The sequence below is a fragment of the Lutra lutra genome, chromosome 11, assembly GCF_902655055.1.
Source record: "Lutra lutra chromosome 11, mLutLut1.2, whole genome shotgun sequence".
Taxonomy (NCBI): domain Eukaryota; kingdom Metazoa; phylum Chordata; class Mammalia; order Carnivora; family Mustelidae; genus Lutra; species Lutra lutra.
The window spans coordinates 16,872,760-16,891,616 of record NC_062288.1 but is presented as its reverse complement, the minus strand read 5'-3'; the positions used below and the strand labels follow the sequence as shown (position 1 = coordinate 16,891,616).

Genomic DNA, 18,857 nt, shown 5'->3' with positions numbered 1-18,857 from the left:
GGGCAGTAGGGCCCTTAGAAGGTTTTCCTCTACATCTCCCTATAATTTTGGAGCATTGCAGAAAGGGGTGTGTGAGTACAGAAATGCAATTATCTGGGTGTCCGAGAGGAACAATCTGACTCCCATTCATCAGAAAGACAAAACGAAAGGACTGATACATGATACTTCAGAGATAGGCAGGACTTGAAATTGACTTAATATTAACACTGATGTTTATGTTTGGTTTTATAACAGAGCAGAACGCACACCCACCTTGGAGGAGGTTTCCCTTTGGCCTCACACTGGATTACGATATTCTCTCGAGGGTCAATAATGTAATCTTTTGGAGACTGCTGAGTAATGGTTGGAGGCTGTACCACTTAATTGTAGAAAGAAGAACAATGTAAAGAAGTCATTTAAGATCATAACAAAAAATCACTCTTTCCATGTCAAAATCACTTGCCCTAGACTAACGATGCTCCAAATGTTTTTAGCAATTTCTACAGTGGCAGCACATATGTTACTAGATTTTTAACTAAAAGTCTCCTAAAACTTTGAAGTCAAGGCACAACTTCCTTTTGGTAAGTTTATAGGGATTCGCAGAGCACTACAAGTTCGGGAAGGTAATTACCAACACAAGTTTAATATGAAGACCATTTCTCTTCTGATGTAACAATGAGAAATTCTTGTGGTTTTTTGGTTCCAATGATGCTTTTCAATAACATTTCAGTTGCGAGGTAAATGGGCACTTCTTAAGAAAGACTAACTGACTTATAGTTCATTAGTGTGCTAATGTAATATATGTTGGGAACAAATCAATTTGAGAAGTTAGCATTAAAAATATGGGTAAATTAGAGACTTGGCAGTCTTATTAGAGCCAGGAGGTAGGTGGCTACGAGCACCAAAGATAAAATAGTCTCGTTTAGAAGATCAGTGGAACTGGGAAGTGCTCGGTTACAGAAGACAACATTTCTGTTTTGCTCTTCAAAGTGCTATCTGATCATTTATTTTCATATCAAATGGGGAAATCGCTCTGACCCAGAACAATTTAGTCTGAAGGAAGCTGGTTTATGGACATCCAGTGCTCAAGCCACTCAAAGATCACCATATCCTTCTTGTGAAACCAGAATCACAGAATGTTAGAACAGGAACTGGAGAAACCATCCACTTCCACTTCTGTTGTTGCCCAGGGCAGTTAAATGGCCTGAGGAAGAAGACACAAGCAGAGATCCAAACTCTCCCAGTATAAGCCACTGCCTTGTACAACTCCAGGAAGAGCCATTCACACAGACGAGGGGTTCTCGACCTAGGGTTCCCTCGGAGGACATCAGGCCATTTCTGGAGACAATATTTGTTGTCACTCCTGGGGCCAGAGGTGGTAGTGGCATCTGCTGGGCAGAGGCCAGAGATGCTGCTAAACATCTTACAGGACAGCCTTCCCCTTTGCCTCCACAAAGACTTATCTAGATCGTTTAAGCTTTTCATATTCTGGCTTTTCCCTTTCTACCCATGCTCTGTGCTTCGTGAAACCTCCTTCACTGGCCAACCAAGCGTTTCCCAAATCTTACTACTAATTGCCCTCTCTGCTCTTGTCTTTCTTTCCTGTGATTAGCAGTTGCCAGGGTTAAATTTATCATTTCCATGTCTGATGTCCTATGAAGCAGCTAACATGGTTCTCTTCTCTTGTCTGGTCTCCAGTCTTCTTGCTGTCCCCTACAATGGACACTGAAATGTGGGCTCTGGCCATCCAAATAACAGCTAAAGCCCAGATCAACAGCAGAGCTCGTTCCTGTCATCATTTATTATGAACCTAATAACTGCTGGATACTCACCAGTACCATTTTCCCTTCCCTTTAGCAAGAGTCAACCCCATCTCAGTTCCCTGTGCTGGGTAGCACCTTGGGCTGGGGATCAAGAACCCGCCTGATTCCTTCTTACCAGCTGTGAGACTTCCAGCAAGTTTCTTACCTTCTGTAAGCCTTACTTTCCTTAGAGGGAAAATGGGGCTTAAAATTGGTATCTAGCTCCTAGGGTCACTGGAAGGAGGAAGTAAAAGAATCTGGGTAAAATTCTTAGTACATGCCACAACCATAATGGTTCAGTGTGAGCTCTGTGCAAATTATTGTCATAATCATTTTTATTTGGACTAGCTTCATCTTTGAGTGGTCCTTTATGCTCTGGGAGCATAGAGTTTGGGATGATGGAAAGAAGCCTGGAATTTCATATCCTAACAGTAGATACCTAGGTGGCAGATGGGGGCAGGGACTGTGAGGAGGGCCTCAATCCAATTCCTTGTATTTTTCTGCGAGTGACAGAGGTACGAGTCTGGTGGCTTCAAACCCAGCACTTCTGTTCACACGTCTGCTGCAGCGCTGGTTAGGTGCCCCTCCCCCCCTCCCAACTGTCAGGAGTCTAAGGTCTGTAAGGACCTCTTTGAACAGTGCTTAGGTCACCTGGCAACTAACAAACACTTATAGGGGAGAAAGCTGATTTTACATCATTTTCCTGGTTAATCCAATCTCACAGGATTTTTTCAAATGCCTGAAAACTATGTTTGAGGTAGATTCTAGGAGCTGCCCAACTGCAGAAGTTTTTGCTTAGAAACGAGTTACGTGGGGAACGCTTAATTGTCTGTTGCACACTGCAAAACAATATTCAGATTCACAGGGCCGTTGCATTGCTGGGACGTGAGCCTACACGGTCCCGAAGAAGTACGGTGAGGCACAGCGCGGCTGACGTGGGTGAGACGTCGGCTGGCGCTCACCTTCTGAAAGATAGCGGAAGACACACCTCGAGGCCAGCAAGCATTTAATGGCATTTAGACCCAGACAGCCATTTTCTTTAAATTTTGTGAATTTTCTCATTGAGTTACATCAGATGCGAATAAAGCTTGGAAGTTAGTCAAGCGGCATAGCGGTAAAAGAAAGAGTAATACCGGAGTCTTCGGAATTCATGCAAGGCATCTATTAAACTTGCTTCTTGGTATTTAAATGCAACGTTTAGCCAGAGGAAATGCACATGCTCAAAAAGACGTTAGGCACGACCCCTAAAGCTGTGCATTCCATTCACAGTATTAATTCAAAAACAAAGACACGGTCAAGTGCTCACACTGCCGAGTAATTATGGAAAGACACTTAAAAGTCTTCAAGAAGTTTTGCTTTTTCCCCATCAATATCAGCAGGTGAGTGGGCAAACGGGATTAAAGAAAACCAGATGTTAGTACTGAGAACGTGAGAACCCTGGAGATCAAAGGGGCATCTTTGTTTATTTGGTCTGACCTAAAAAACCAGGAGAGTGAATGTGGAAGTCATGAGGTTGTAAAAGAAAGATGCTCCCACTAATGGTTTTGTTTACTCCTGCATCAGCCATCCTGCATAAAGATATGAAAGAACAAAAGGAAGGCTTTCGGAAAAAAAAATCTTCCAGGACTAGGAATGGCTAATTCCATTCCATACATGTACTGGACAAGTAATTATGTTCAATTTGAAAAATAGCTGAAATCTACAATTAATCTGAGTTGTCACATACTGTGTCGTGTCTGATCCTATTATCCCAGACATCACTAGGTCACCGGTAATGATACCTAACAATGGGACATCACTATAGTGCCGGGGCTCCATCAGAGCCAAATGCAACACTGGTTTTAGGTTTTTACATTTCTGTGGTTCATCTGCAAGTCAGTAATTGAACTTTTCAGCCGTTAGCCTACTTCTGCTTCAGAATTCCTCCTCACCCAGGGGTTGCTGGTAGGGGCACCAAGGAGCAGCTCAGATGGATGGGGTGTAAGGAATAGGGGCGGGGAAGAAATTACATTAGCATGCAATTCAAATGATTGTGCAGTGCAGCCTGTCATTATTACTTGTAAAGGTTAATGCAGGAGCGCCTGGGTTGTCCGTGACTTTCTTTTCATCATGGTTATGCCTCTTCTCCATTAGCAGTGATAATTGAGTTAGCCGTAGGTGACTGTTTCCCCCTGATTGTTAGATTGAGCCGTCAGATTAAGGGAGAATATATTTAACACAAGAGAGAACAAAAGCCCATTTCTCTCGAGTGCTTTCCTCTCTCTTCTGTAATCTGCTGGGGCAGATGCTTACTTGGGCAGTCCAACTCCAATGGGCTGGTTCCATACAATTTTTTTCTAATTGAAATTAAGGTCAATGAATATTTTTTGAAAGGAAGTAAAATGTTGCATTTTATGGTCCTTTAGGCTGTAGATGCACAGCAAAGGAAGTCAACCGAGGGTGGGGTAAACCACATCTTTTCTTAATGTCTTCCCACTGGGACTTGCAACCTTCTTTGGCAAAAAAATGACATCCCCAACAATTGAATAGCCCCAGGAAAGTGCTATCTTCCTTGCACCTTGGAAAGCTTGCCAAACAGATGTTCTATTCAGGAAGCTAATGGATTTAAAGAGGTCAGGCAGATCAAGAATAAAGGATGAATCTGGATTACAGTCATTGTCCAAATCTGAAATTCTGCTTTCCACTGCAAGAGAAGTGACCCGTCGGAACCCAGCATTCTCTTTCTTTCTCACAACCAGGCCACCCAGGGCAGGCAGACTGCAGCATTATCATTCCTGTTAGGAAAAGGGGTGGGCTCTGATACAGTAGCGGTTGCTCGTTCCGTTTTAAATAGTGTTTTTTTTAAACCAAAGATCTTTCTCTAGGCTTTACTAAGATACATGTCCTAGATCCAGACTCATGTGTCAAGTGAATTTTGCCCTGTTGGAATCAAGAGAGATGAATTATGGGCAGTCTGGGGTTACGGAGGGGAGTGGGGTTGGCTGAGAAACCATCCCCCAATCTTTCCAGGGCATTCTGAGCATGTGAGGGGGATGGGGGGGGAGTGTAGAGTAGTGGGGAAGGGACAAGTGAGAAGTCTCCATGACTGTTTCAAAGTGATTCATACAGTTTTTCTTGCAGGACCCCTTCTATCCAGAGTCACCCTTTGGGAGGATCAGGGGAGCCCACAGTTCGCTCCTTCTCCACCGCCTCCCCACCCCGTGGTACACAAAAGGCACCTGAGGAGAAAGAAAGATAATGACAGGGAGAGGACAATGGTCTAACCGGTTCAATGACCATTTCTGTGGCGAGACTCTTTGGAAACACCAGGTGATGTAGGTAAAAGCCAAATTAATTGTGATGAGCTTTCCCGCATCACACAGACACCTTCTCCATTCACGCAGCTCACAGGGAGGGGAACCGCTGGGGCGGCTTTGACTCCCGGGCGCAACAGCTCTACAACGTTAATACTTACGATCAAGAGGGACGTCCAGCGCCCTCACCAGCTGGCACAGGAGGAGAAGCAGGGGCGCCCTGCCTGCAGGTAAGCGCTTCTTCCTCGGCATTATTTCAAGCTGCATTAGCTGAGCTCCTGCGGAGACCCACACACTGAATTTCCTTTTCTTCTTTCGCAAATGATCTGCATGCAACGTTTAAATAGTTTTCATGCAGGGAACTGAAAAAGGAGAGAATAAGAATTATAGCGTATTAAAAAGAAGGAAATGAGAGGAAGTCCGCTGCCCAGAAAATCAGTTCTCTATTATACATGAACTCTAAAACGGAGCTAACTTTTTAAATATTTAAGTCTCAGGACTGGAATAATCATTTATTCATAAATCAGCTAAAATCAGGTCAGAAGTATTTGTAGGGATGTCAAGCAAAATGACAGCTGTCCACACTGCCATCCTTACGGTTTTCCCATTTTAAATATCGGCATCTATGCCAGAGGCTACCATGTCATTCCCAACAGGAAAAACTTGGCATATAAATGGATTAGAGGGGTGCCTGGGTGGCTCAGTGGGTTAAGGCCTCTGCCTTCGGCTCAGGTCATGATCCCAGGGTCCTGGAATCGAGCCCCGCATCGGGCTCTCTGCTCAGCAAGGAGCCTGCTTCCCCCTCTCTCTCTGCCTGCCTCTCTGCCTACTTGTGATCTCTGTCTGTCAAATAAAGAAATAAAATCTTAAAAAAAAAATAAATGGATTAGAAAGTGTGAGTTTAGAAAAGGCCTAATGGCTTCTCCGTTCTAGAAACTGTCTTTGGGAAAGTCCAAGGCACTGTTGCACATTTGCTTCAAACCCCAAACACTGGTTCACCAGCTGAACCACCAGCAATGAAGGCCTTTCCTATCTTTTACTTAGACCAGGAGAGCAGACGTGCTGGGGTGCCCAGTTCTGGGCTTTTCTTACTGGTCACCCTCCGAAACAGTGGAATCTATCAAATAAAATTCAGTATATCTTTAAACAGATAATAGAAAAACCTTAGTGATCTGGCTTCAATTTATCCTACAACCTTATCCCCTATTTGCATAAAGCTATTTTTCAGTTTGCTGGTCTGTTTCTGCTTCTCTCTCTTGGGTCAGGCCTTCAAAATGCCCTGAATTCTCCCACCTTCATGCTTTTGTCTCCTCGGTTCCTTTTACCTGGAATGCCCTCTCCACCATATTTCCTTATCAAAGTCTAATTTATTTCTTTACAGATCAGTTTAAAGGGAAACACTAGCTGACCAATCAAACTAGAAGTCCTTTCACCCTCCCCCCAAGAGTTCCTAAATTCCTAGTTTTAATCATGATTTATATATATTGATAGATACAGAGATAAATAGAGTTTTTTTTCTTTTTTGGGGTATGCATGCTCTCTCCCCTACTCCTTCAGGCGAAGGTGATGTCTCTTCCATTTAGGTATCCCTCTCGTAACATTAACGTAGTTTGCCCCACACAGAAGAGGATCAGCAAAAACCAACTGTAGACCTCTGTCTCACAGCCACCTCCTCCCTGGAAGGAAGCGTCTAATCATGACTTCTCATTTATGAAGACAGGTGGGGGTGACCGGTGGCTCTCTCGAGAGGACAGAGGGTGGCTCCCACAGCTTAATTATTGAATGATTTGTGTGATTTTTATTATTTGTACAATTGAGTAGTTTGATAATATCCATCTTTCCCACTAAATTGAAAGCCTCCTAAGGGCAGGGACGGTGGTCTTTACTGTTCAATGTTTATTTTTTCCCCAGAGGCCATTGCAGTGCCTGACACACTGTAAATACATAAATATTTATAGGAGAAAAAAAAGAAGAAAGGGGAAATGCGAAAAGAAATGGAGATTTAAGATTATTGAAGACAAGGCTGTATTCAGATAGGTTGTTTGAGTACAGTCTACCTAAAGTTGTGTTTATATTTTACTACTGGGTTTGAAAACCAAACCCTTGTCTATATGGTCAAATTAGCTATCATATCATGTCTGTGTGTGGAAGAGAGCTTACATATTTAAAAGGAAAGCGAAACAATGCTAATAACGTGTTTTGCTAGCAACTGAGGTTCTGATTTGAACCTGATGACAACTACAGTTGGGACACTTCTTGGTAAACAAATACAAGAAAAAGGACTAACACTAGGCTAAACATAGACATTACATGTACATAAATATTGTTTTCTGAATGAAACATCCATATTCTGTGGTTTTGTTTAAGATCCAAGAAATTTATGTTTCCACATTACAATATATATAAAGCAATCATGTCCATTACAATTTCGAGAGGCTGATACAGAAGCTCATCTAACTATCTCTTTAAAAAAAAAAAGATTTTGTTTATTTATTTGTCAGAGAGAGAGCACAAGTAGGGGGAGCAGCAGGCAGAGGGAGAAGCAGGCTCCCTGCTGAACAGGAAGACCTGATGCAGGACTCGATCCCAGGACCTCGAGACCATGGACTGAACTGAAGGCAGATGCTTCACCCACTGAGCCACCCTGGCATCCCTCATCTAACTATTTCCAACCAAAATATACACCAGGCAGTCTTTCTATATGTGCAAACCATATCCCTATCATTTAACCATGTGTGCAAACCGTATCTCTATCATTTAACCAGATTTATTTAGGTCTCTCGTGATTTTTCTGTTGAAATGCGAATTCTGAATTTACACATGAGCTTCACAGAAAATGCAAATAAATGGCACTAAAACAGGTTGATGCTACATACTAGGCATATGGAGACAGAACTCCAGACTCAAACACGGAGAAAACGAATGGCTCACCTGCCTGATTTCTGTCAGCCTAGTCAAGTGCATCCCATGTACGTGCCTGGCTCTCTGAAGGGGTGCAGGAGAACTAAAATACTTTCTAAAAGACGTACGGAAAAATTGCAATGCCCATGAGATCTTAAGCAGCTACCCACAATTTCCAAGTCCTTAACTGATGATTTACTTTGCCTACATGCCTTAACCAGCCATCCTCCCAACAGAGAAAACTCTTAGTTTCATTAAAAAACAAGCATCCTTCCACCTGCTTTACCTTTTCAGAGTCTACAGGGAATAAGATATTGCCATTAAATCGCAGTGTCACCTAAAGAAAGAAATTCAAATTTTAAGAAAAATTGAGAAGGTACTTACTTAAGGAGACATGAGTAAATCCTCACAACGAGAGGAGGTCATGAACTAGATGTAGTCTTTCTTCAGAAGTCGTGAGCTAACTGCACTGATAGCCACAAATCTGTCTCCAGTGTGGGTTCTGTTTGGGGAGGACAGAGAGACTGTCCTGCCCAGCCTCTGACTCCTGCCCGTGGAAAATCACCCACTCCTCCTACATATGCCATCAGAGGTGAAAAACTCAGTGCCTAAGGACAGCATTAGGTCCCCAGCACTCAGTCAAAGTGAAAATCAAATACAGCTACAGAAAATTTAGCTCTCTTTCTGTAAGAGTGATGTGCTGTGCATGTCTCACAAAGAAAAAAAACACCGCTCCTAAGCTCTCAGTATTGATGTCAACGCCCTGCCCAGCTAGGAGCCCATCTGTCTGGTGGTTTGCCTCGCAAAATGCTGGTCATTCTCTCTTACCTGAGAATCATGAGTTAAAACCAAACTGTTTATGCAATTCCATTAAATGAATAAAACCCCAATTTGAAATAGCAGCGTCATGTTTTGTCAGGGCTGAAGGGTATGTTAGTGCCATACAGCTTAAATAAGAAATTTACAAAAACTACTTGCATGGACATTTTATTATTTTTATATTTTTATATTTTAAAGATTTTATCTATCTATTTCAGAGAGAGAGAGAGAGCATGAGCATGAACGGGAGGGGCCGAGGGAGGAGAGAGAGAATCTCAAGGAGACTCCCCACTGAGAGGGAGCCTAACCCAGGGCTGGATCCCACGACCCTGAGATCACGACCTGAGCTGAAACCAAGGGTTAGAGGCCTAACTGTGCCACCCAGACACCCCTGCACAGATATTTTAGAGCATGATCAAACGAGACAAATGGCAGGTCCAAGTTCAGAATATAATTCATGCTGACACTTAAAACCACGTATATTGCTAAAATGACCCCAGAGTATCGATAAACAGAAAGACCTTTTAATATTTCCCTTCATTTAACTCCACTCAAAGCAACTCTTCACAAATTACCTACAGAACCTCTGAAACAGAAGGGAAAGGAACATCTCTCTTCTTCGGTAAACTTTTCTTCATTAGACAAGAAATACAAGTCAAGGTTCCCTTACTTCTTTTGGCCTAAAAATCATATTAATCACCGCATTATTTACCATACATTTAAAAAGAAAAACGTGAAGTTTTGACAAAGGTTTCATATTAAGCCCAAAAAACATAGCTCTCCTGTTATTCACTTATGAAGTCTTATCATTCAAAAGAAGACAAAATCTTTGTTTTTTCCTCTCAAGTAAGAGATGAAATTATTTTAATTAAGAAAATATATCAGCTCTTTTTCAGAACTGGAAGGCCATGCACCACTCACAGTTTCATTCTGGTCTGTTTGTGCTTTTCCGCATCCCAACATGGGTGGTTCGATGCCGACTGTAACACGATCTATTCTCTAAGCCAATAAACAAATATGCTAATGTGACTGGATGCCCTTGGGCACACTCATTATTGCTCTAGTGACCCATCAGTGTCTGGTCTCACTAACTGAGTGTGACATTATTTTGGCTATGAAAGGCGTTTTTTCAGCTGTCAACTTGGGGATGGTTACTTTATATTTTGTTAAATATTTGCCATTAGAATGATGTCCATTCTAGCCCATACTTGCACTTCTCAACTCAGATTTCAAGTCTGAGACTACGGAAGGAAGGTCAATGAGAAATGGGCAACGACTTTGCTTAATTGCGAAGTCGCACTTACATCTACACAGCTACATTACCAGGAAAACACTTCAGGAAAAGTGGTCTGGGATTTTGTCTCTTCAAATAACAAGCTAAACTTTATGGAACACCAAGGAACATGTTTCTAATTTGGCCCTAGCCCAGAGGGATGTCCCAGAGAATTTCAACAAGGAATCTGGTAGCTAGAACTTAGAATACTATGTAAGGAAAGGTGGACAGTTAGCAGGTGTTTTTATCCAAATAATCAATGATAGAACACATCTTGGTAATAGTTCAAATCTTGATTCCTCAGAGCACTTTAACTGGTCATCTTCTTTGATATTCATAAAAAACTCAGAAGATAGGAAAGCAGGGACTGTGCCCATTTAGTAGATGAGAAGTGGGAGGGAAATCCAATCACAATGGCTATTACTCACTGAGCACCATCCAGGTACCAGGAATGGCACTGAGTTGGCTCCATGCATTCACTTATCTCATCTCACCAACTCCAAAAGGTAAATCCTATTACAATTCCCAATTTACGAGATGCAAAATGGTAAAGTCACCTGCTTAAGGGCACCCACTGGTGTGTGAAGTGCCAGACCCAGAGTTCCCATTCTGGAATGTTCTGGAGCATCCAGCCCTCTCACATTGCCACACCCTGAAAAGCCCCTAGCATTTCTCTCCCTCTCATAGGTTCTTATCTGGCACGATAGCTAATAAACAAATAGAATCACCAGGTTTACCACTGATGTTGAAAAAAAAACACATCACTAATGGATTCTGAATATCCACAGAAGATCTTCATGGTGTCGCTCGGAGCAGGACTTCAGGGGCCTCTTCAGGTGGCATCCCACATGACTACTGTCAGCTGGAACTGCGCCACATGCCGGCCCTGGCCTTTCAAAGGAGCTGCTAGTTAGGACCATGCAGACTAGACACGCTTTGGAAAAGTTAATTATAAATTAAAAGTAGGCACTATATGCCCACTATATGCCCATACAACATTCGTAAGGTACAAAAGACCATAAATTCAACATAAGCAACCCTAGCAACCCCATTTCTCTCCGAGAGGAGTTTTACTACCAAGTTTTGCACATCCTTCTAGAGATAGTACATGCATAAGAAGTGTAGACATATATAAAACAATATTTTAAGGATCTCTTGAATTTAGAAAAGCCTTTTATAAACCTTTATAAGTCACTGAAGTTAGAGCATCAAAAATACCAACGCCTTTTAACATGATCTAGCTTCTTGTATCACATGGAATTATTTGGATACTCGCTTTTTCACACTTCCTCTGTTTAGCACAGCCAATGACCAGAAAAGAAGTAGTAGACAATGATCTAATTGAAAGATCTAGGACAAAGGATAAAGCACGCTTAATGCAAAGTCCATAGGGCTGAGACTACCAGCGACCCTGACCAAGGATGCACCTGTCCCACACTTGTGCAGCTGGTTATGTGACGACAGCCGGCATGCTCAGCCCCAGGGGTGACACAGCTGACTGCGGACGGAAGGACGGAAGCAGTAAGTGACAAAGGGACCCACGCTTCTCACACCGTGCTTCTGCTCCCACCTCCAAATCCAATCACAGTGAACTATGAATGGAGGGGGCACTATTCCTCTCCAAATGCTTGCTCTGATCAGCATGCCCTTCTACACTGACCCCATCACCCTGACCGAGGCGAGAAGAGTCAGGGGTGGGTGTGTGACCAAGGGAGCCATGTTTGAGCCTGTTGAGATGACGAGGCTGTTTTAAAGGCCCGAGGAGTGACCGACAGAGTGGTGACAGACTTGTTTCTCAGGGAGAGGGGAGATATGAGGCAGAGAGGGAGAGTGAGTCAATAATTTGGAGTGAGAACAAAGGCTGAAGACCACAGAAGCGAGGCGGCCTGAGGAGCCATGAGTCAGCAGAGGAGACGAGGTGTCAAGAGCAGAAGGAAGCCAGTGTGTAGTAAGAAAATCGGTAGAAACAGGAACAGACTGTTGCCCAGTGACTGCAGCATCATGGAACACCTGACAGGTGAGAACGAGAACCCACTCCTCCTGTACTGTGCTAACCAGGCCTCTACAACTCTTAGTATCCCAGGCAGTGGTCCAGTTCTCCGTGAGGTTGACCAGAATAGTGATTGTGGTTGAAGCGTCTTCCATCTTGTGGACTAAAACAAGCCTGCGTTAGTGTGCTAGGTGGACTATTCCATGGGTGGCCCACGGGAGGCGCTCCTCATGGCATCCATACCCCTTCGTCCCCTCTCACGACGGCTCTGGGTTTGGCCGTGTCAGTTACTTTGGCCAATGGGATTCTAGCAAGAATTACACAACCATAGGTGTGGTGAGCATTTGCACACCGGGGCTCGGGCACTCCTAAGTTCCCTCTGGGAAGCTTGAGCTATGCTACTGCATGATGGGAAGCCAGTGGGAGGAGGCCCTAGGGAGACGAAAAACCAACCTGGACTTGCTGGGCCCAACTGAGCTCTCAGATAAAAGCTGCTGAGCAAGTGACTTCTTAAACCACATGTAGCAGAAGAAACATCCGAGAACAGAGAACCAGATGTTAACTATCTCAGGGGTAACAAACCCTTGGAATTATAAAAACCAATAAATTGTTGCTTCAAGTGGCAAAATTTGGGGGCGATTTGTTACATAGCCATAGATATCTGGAACAATCAATAGGGTAAACTGAGACAGGCTGTTTCTTGTAACCAGAAAGGCCTTCATATCCACATTTAAGGGAACTGAAGATTCCATTGCACACATCCCCTTATGAGATTATGGCTGGAACCACAGGAATTCTAAATGAATAGTCTGGTGATGGAGGCTTTCCCTCTAAAATGATCTATCGTTCTCTCTTTTCCTGGATATGCTTATTTGTATGCATACTGGTACAGCCGAAAGGCCCATTTCTCATGCCACACTTATACTGAAGATGGTTACTGCTGACATCAAACGAATTTCTTTACACTACAGTAATGGTGGATTATGCCTAATTTAGGGTCTTAGACAATATATCCATTGATTTCTAACGCAGAAAAGCAAAAATGGAGCTAGCAAACAGGGTGAGAGGGAGTCCATGCTCTTAGTCTATCCCTCCTACCTTCCCATCTTCATGAATCAGACTAGAACTCTGAGCTCAGTCGTGGCTTCAGCTTATCCACTCGCTCTCCTAGCAAACACGGAACATGAAGAAGCGGGAGGAGAAAGAGGGAAGCCAAGACAAGTCTACGCCTCCATTGCAAGGTTCTCCTCCCACGTGGTTACCTTCAGATTAGGAAAGAGAAAGTTCCAATTTTAAGAAATTGAAAATAGGGAACTGTTCTAAAGGTGAAGCCTGAGAAACGGAAATTTCACTCTGAACACAGGTCTCGACAGTAATCTATTTGGCAACATTCGTCAAGCTGCTGAAACACGCTCCAGCTCTATTTACCTTCTTGTAAACTGCGGTTTTCTACAAGTATCACTGAGAAGATATAAGCATCAGAAATGGTTTATTAAAACCTTCAGCATAAAAGGCCTTATGGGATATTCGTATTCTAAATGGGCTATGTCTTATCCATTTGTCAAATAAACAACACATGGCAAAATGGCAGCCGTTTAATGGTAGATAATAACATTTTGGATGCCCGGCAGGCTACCCGCTTAAAAAAAAAAGTCACATTTCAAAGACAAGAAGCCAGGATTTATAAAACGTATTCTTTTTTTCTTTTAAGATTTTATTTATTTATTTGACAGAGAGATCACAAGTAGGCAGAGAGGCAGGCAGAGAGAGGCGGGGGGAGCAGGCTCCCCGCTGAGCAGAGAGCCCGATGCGGGGCTCAATCCCAGGGCCCTGAGATCATGACCTGAGCTGAAGGCAGAGGCTTAACCCTAACCCAGTCGTCCCCTATAAAACGATATTCTTGTTTAGTGATAAGAACCATTCAAAATTTCAGTGTGTGCTCCCCTTCTCTCGGACCTGGAGGTGAGTCTGGGAGAAGAATGGGAAAGAGAATTAGCCTGACTTCAGGGAGTAACTAACCCAGAGGTCTCAGTCCTTGGCAAAAGTACAGTTTATCCTTCACTCGTGTTAATGTTCAGGGTGGCCTGCAGGGGCTTCTGCTCCACCATTTTGTGATGTTGCCATCTCAGCAGGTGACTTCCACAGTCCCCGGATTCTCCTGCTCTAAACTGCTTCCATTCAGAGGTGATACACACATGTCTCTTGCTCATTAACCCATTAACCAGAAGTAGTCAACGATTCCCGGGAAGCCTCGTGAGCACTCTGCCACAGAGAGCATGCGTGAGTCACAGCCGATCTGAAAGTGCACAGCAGATCTGGGAGGACTGTCAAAAGTGACATTCTATGGGAGGGCCATCTTACTGTTTCATATCGGGGACGAGCCAGGCTGCAGGAGGCTGGTAGTGAGCAAGGCCCACCACCAGTGTGGGTGCTGGAGGCCCACAGCCACCGCCTCTGCCTTCCTCCTCGCTGCATTTCTGAGTCACTCTTTTCTATAGCGTGAGCCTTCCCCAAACATGAGCCTGGGTATGGGGGTGAGGAGGCAGAAGGCCCAGATTTATCGAATCCGAGGGACATCAACGCCTGCCATGTCACAGATGACAATCATCTACACAGGAAATATTTAAAATGTATTTTGCTAAGGTATCCAGGCTCTGTATAATCACAATAGGACCATGAAAATGACAAATGGAGACCGACGTGACATGAAGAATTGTGTTCTCCACTTGTTATCAGTGCCGGGTAAGGTATATTATCATAAACTAAATAGCTGGGAATCCTTCATTCCAGCTGGAGGCGATTTCATGTAAAGAACAAATCTCAGTTACTTGCTGATATGCATTTTGCACTACAAAGGATTTACCAGCAAAACAGGGGAGTCACTCATGAAATATTTAACTCCCGGTGCATTTAATTTTCTGCAAACATGCCATGTAGAAATCTGCATTTATATAAAAAAAAATAAATCAGTAAGTGACCATTTGCTGCCGAACGAATATGTCAGATTTACTCCAAAGAGCATCCTTGTCCTGTGCATTTAGACTATAATTCAGTTTTCAGGAAGTAAAAAGTTGGCTCCTCAGGAGTCCATATTCTGTACTAAGCACACAAAAGCAAGAATATTGGAGACAACTTTCTCGGTGACCTGAGATTTAAGCAACCCATCGATCAAAGCTTTAGAATACTCTGCTAAAAGACACTGACTTCTCAGGAACCACTTACTCTATGAGAAGGTCACATTCTATTTCTACTAATATTTGTTCTTTTGTTTGTTTATTTTTTAAATGGGCTCCCCAGAAAGAATATATTCTGCTGCAATGGGGCAAAAGAAATGGCAAATCAAAGAGCTGATCAGGAACGCCAGCAAGAGGAAAGTATTTCTGGTGCAAGTGTCCTGCTGCCTGGAAAAAATCAGCCCAGAAAAGCCTCTGTTTTTTGTTTTGTTTTGTTTTTAGTATTTTGTATTTATTCATTTGAGAGAGGAGGGTGGGACGAGCACTGAGGAGGGACAGAGGGAGAGCAAGAGAGAAGCAGACTCCCTGCTGAGCAGGGCTGGAGCTTGGACCGGATCATGACCTGAGCTGAAGGCAGATGCTTAACTGTCTGGACCACCCAGGCGCCCCAAGCCTCTGTTTTTTTTTTACAAAGGGGTTGATAAGAACATTATACCTAGAATTACTTCCTCTTTGTATCTCTTCAGTTGCATTTTCATAGAAAAATGTTTGCGGGTAATCTGAGCATTTATTTCCTAAAGAGAAACACCTGTGCCTGCCTTTCTGGAAAAAGAACTGGAAAATGAGAAGGAAAGGTGAGACAGGAGGACAAAGGCACAGCCACGAAAGAAGAAATGCCATAGATGTCAGAAATTTCTGAATTTCATTATTATTATCACTTTTTTTTGGTTTTGAAATTATGGCAATTAATAAGAAACTAGGCAGAAAAGTATCTGTGAAAAATAAAATTTTTAAGCCTATGAAAAGAATCACAAAGATTTCCAGGAAAACATCTGTAGGGGTTCATGATTACATCTCTAAGGTCTCCTCCAGCCCTGTATTTTGGGATATGAGCACTGCACCTGCTTTAATGTAAATGGAGCCAAGTAAAGCAGCCACCAACTGGACAGCCACTGAGCTGCCATAGCAGAAAAATAAAACCAAGACCAGAAATTGGAAAAAAGAGAGCTAAGCATCAGATTCTGCAAGGCTGCTGGTTATTACATCTGATGAGGCTCAGCAAGGTAGAGATGGAGACATGAGTATCAGGCACATGTTAGCTATCTCAACAACGGGCAGAATGATGTGGGCAGGAGAGGCAAGTCTGTGCCCAGCTCCTGCTCAGAGAAGTGGAGGAGTGAGGCTCCCAACTGTGGCTGAGTTGTGGTTTCTGGATCCAGGTACCACTTGCTGCATCTCTGTGTCCAATGGACGCCACTTGAGCAAAAGGAGAGGCAACATCTGTAGAGAAGAGGATTTAAAAGTCTGGAATAGCAGCCAACAGAACCTAGAAGTGAAAAGGGTGGGGGAAGAACAAAGCCAGCAGAAAGGCAAGAGGCAGCAGACCAAGGGAGACCACTAAGAATGTCTGAGACCAAGGGATGTATGTGAGACAGAACCAAACATAGTCCCAGAGCTGAAAAGGACAACTGCATATGGCTTCAACAGGGTATTTGGTGTGAGTGCTGGGATTGCTCAGACGTAGGTGGAAAGGAAGCTCTGAAGGTCCTCTTTCTCCCTCCTGGTCAGCTGGCTCAGGATTCAGCCAGTAAACATTTGACACCAAAAGCAAAGGCAACAAAAGCCAAAATAAACAAGTGGGACTATGTCAAACTAAAAAGCTTTTGTACAGCAAAGGAGACCATCAATGAAATAAAAAGGCAAACCACTGAAAGGGAAAAAAAACATTTGCATATTATATATTTTACAAGGGATTAGTATCCAAAGTAAATAAAGAGCTCACACAACTTAAGAGCAAATAAACAACCTGATTAAAAGAACAAAAACAAAAATTCACAGAAGACCTGAATACACATTTCTCTAAAGACCTAAAGGTGGCCAACAAACACGTGAAGAGATGCTCAATATCACTAATCATCAAGGAAATGTAAAACAAAACCACAGTAAGACATCACCTCACAACTGTCAGACTGAATCCTATCAAAAAGAGAAGAAATAAGTGTTGTGAGGATGAGGAGAAAAGGGAATCCTCATACACTGTTGGTAGAATGTAAACTGATGCAGCCATTTACTTAAAAAAGGGGGGTGGGGTGGCACCTGGCTGGCTCATAGGAAGAGTATGCTACTCATGGTCTCAGGGTCATGAGTTCAAGCCACACGTTGGGAGTAGAACTTACTTAAAAACACACACACACACATACACACACACACACACGTATAAATAGGTGCAGCCAAGATGTGATTTTTTACACATACACACATACACAGACACACAATGGAATATGATTCAGCCATTCACAAATGAAATCTTGCCACTTGTGACAACATGGATGGACTTGGAGGGCATAATGCTAAGTGAAATAAGTCAGACAGAGAAAGACAAATACCATATGATCTCATTGTATGTGGATCTAAGCAAAGCAAAACCAAACAAACAAGATCCCAAGCACAGAGTGTAGAGTTGTCAGAGGCGGGGGGTGGTAGGTCAGGCAAAATGGGTGAAGGGAGTTAACAGGTACATACTTCCAGTTATAAAATAAATCAGTCGTGGGATATAATGTCCAACATGACGACTGCAGTTAATAATGCCGTATTGCCTATTTGACATTTGCTAAGAGACTCAATTTTAAAAGTTCATCACAAGACACCTATCTTATAACCACGTACGGTGACAAATGTTATCTAGACTAACAGTGTCATCACTTCACAACACATACAAATACCAAATCATGTTGTACACCTGAAACTAATATAATGTTGTATGTCAATTATACCTCAGTTAAAAACACCACCATCTTCTCATGCACAGAGTAAAAAAAAAAAAAAAAAAAAAAAAAAAAAAAGTGCACAGAATTTTAGAGGATTCAATTAAATTTAATTCAATAATCTGAGAATCAATTATGTACAGATCAATGCTGCCTGGGGGTGGTGAGAGAGGAGGGGGGTGCGAAACAGCAGGAGGACTGTTTTGAGTACAGTGCTCAGCAGAATGGGTGATAGAAGGTGCATGCAGCCAAGTTATAATTATTTAAAGTGACAATGATACACCTGGCCCCCTGAGCCCATCATTACCACAACCACCAAACCGGAAAACTAACAGACCCGCCTGGCCCTAGCTTTGGCATCTGGATGAATCTTGGTCATTTTTAAAGAAATAAAAGTCAATAGTTTTCTACCCTTGATGTAAAATAAGAGAATGGCTTTTTGACCTTAATTAAGTAGATTTCTTAAATATTATACTAAAAATATGATCCAGGAGAGAAAAAAATAACAAATTGGACATCCTCAAAATTAAAAACATTTGGTCTTCAAAAGACAACAGTAAGAAAATGCAAAGACAGGCCACAGACTTGGAGAAAAATACTCACAATCACACATCTAATAAAGGACTTGCATCCACAACATATAGAAAGCTCTTACAAGGAGAAGAGTAAATGAAACAAGATGGGATTGGGAAGGAGACAAACTGTAAGTGACTTAATCTCACAAAACAAACTGAGGGTTGCTGGGGGGAGGGGGGTTGGGAGAGGGGGGTGGGGTTATGGACATTGGGGAGGGTATGTGCTATGGTGAGTGCTGTGAAGTGTGTAAACCTGGTGATTCACAGACCTGTTTCCCTGGGGATAA

At 42.9% G+C, this 18,857-nt stretch overlaps 1 protein-coding gene across 19 annotated transcripts in view; it reads right to left on the bottom strand.

The window, feature by feature from the left end:
* Positions 1 to 18,857, bottom strand: part of NRCAM (neuronal cell adhesion molecule) — a 278,943-nt gene that overhangs the window by 69,749 nt on the left and 190,337 nt on the right. For 11 of the 19 annotated variants that reach the window (XM_047695028.1, XM_047695038.1, XM_047695034.1 and 8 more), the window contains exons 4-6: positions 5,236 to 5,436; positions 3,119 to 3,136; positions 253 to 358 (exon numbers count right to left, since the gene is read on the bottom strand). In XM_047695028.1, the coding sequence (XP_047550984.1) occupies positions 253 to 358; positions 3,119 to 3,136; positions 5,236 to 5,341 (230 nt within the window). In that variant the 5' untranslated portion in view covers positions 5,342 to 5,436. Of the gene's footprint in view, positions 1 to 252; positions 359 to 3,118; positions 3,137 to 5,235; positions 5,437 to 8,359; positions 8,456 to 18,857 lie in introns of those variants that run through there. The other 8 variants (XM_047695031.1, XM_047695032.1, XM_047695039.1 and 5 more) reach the window with 2 other exon arrangements.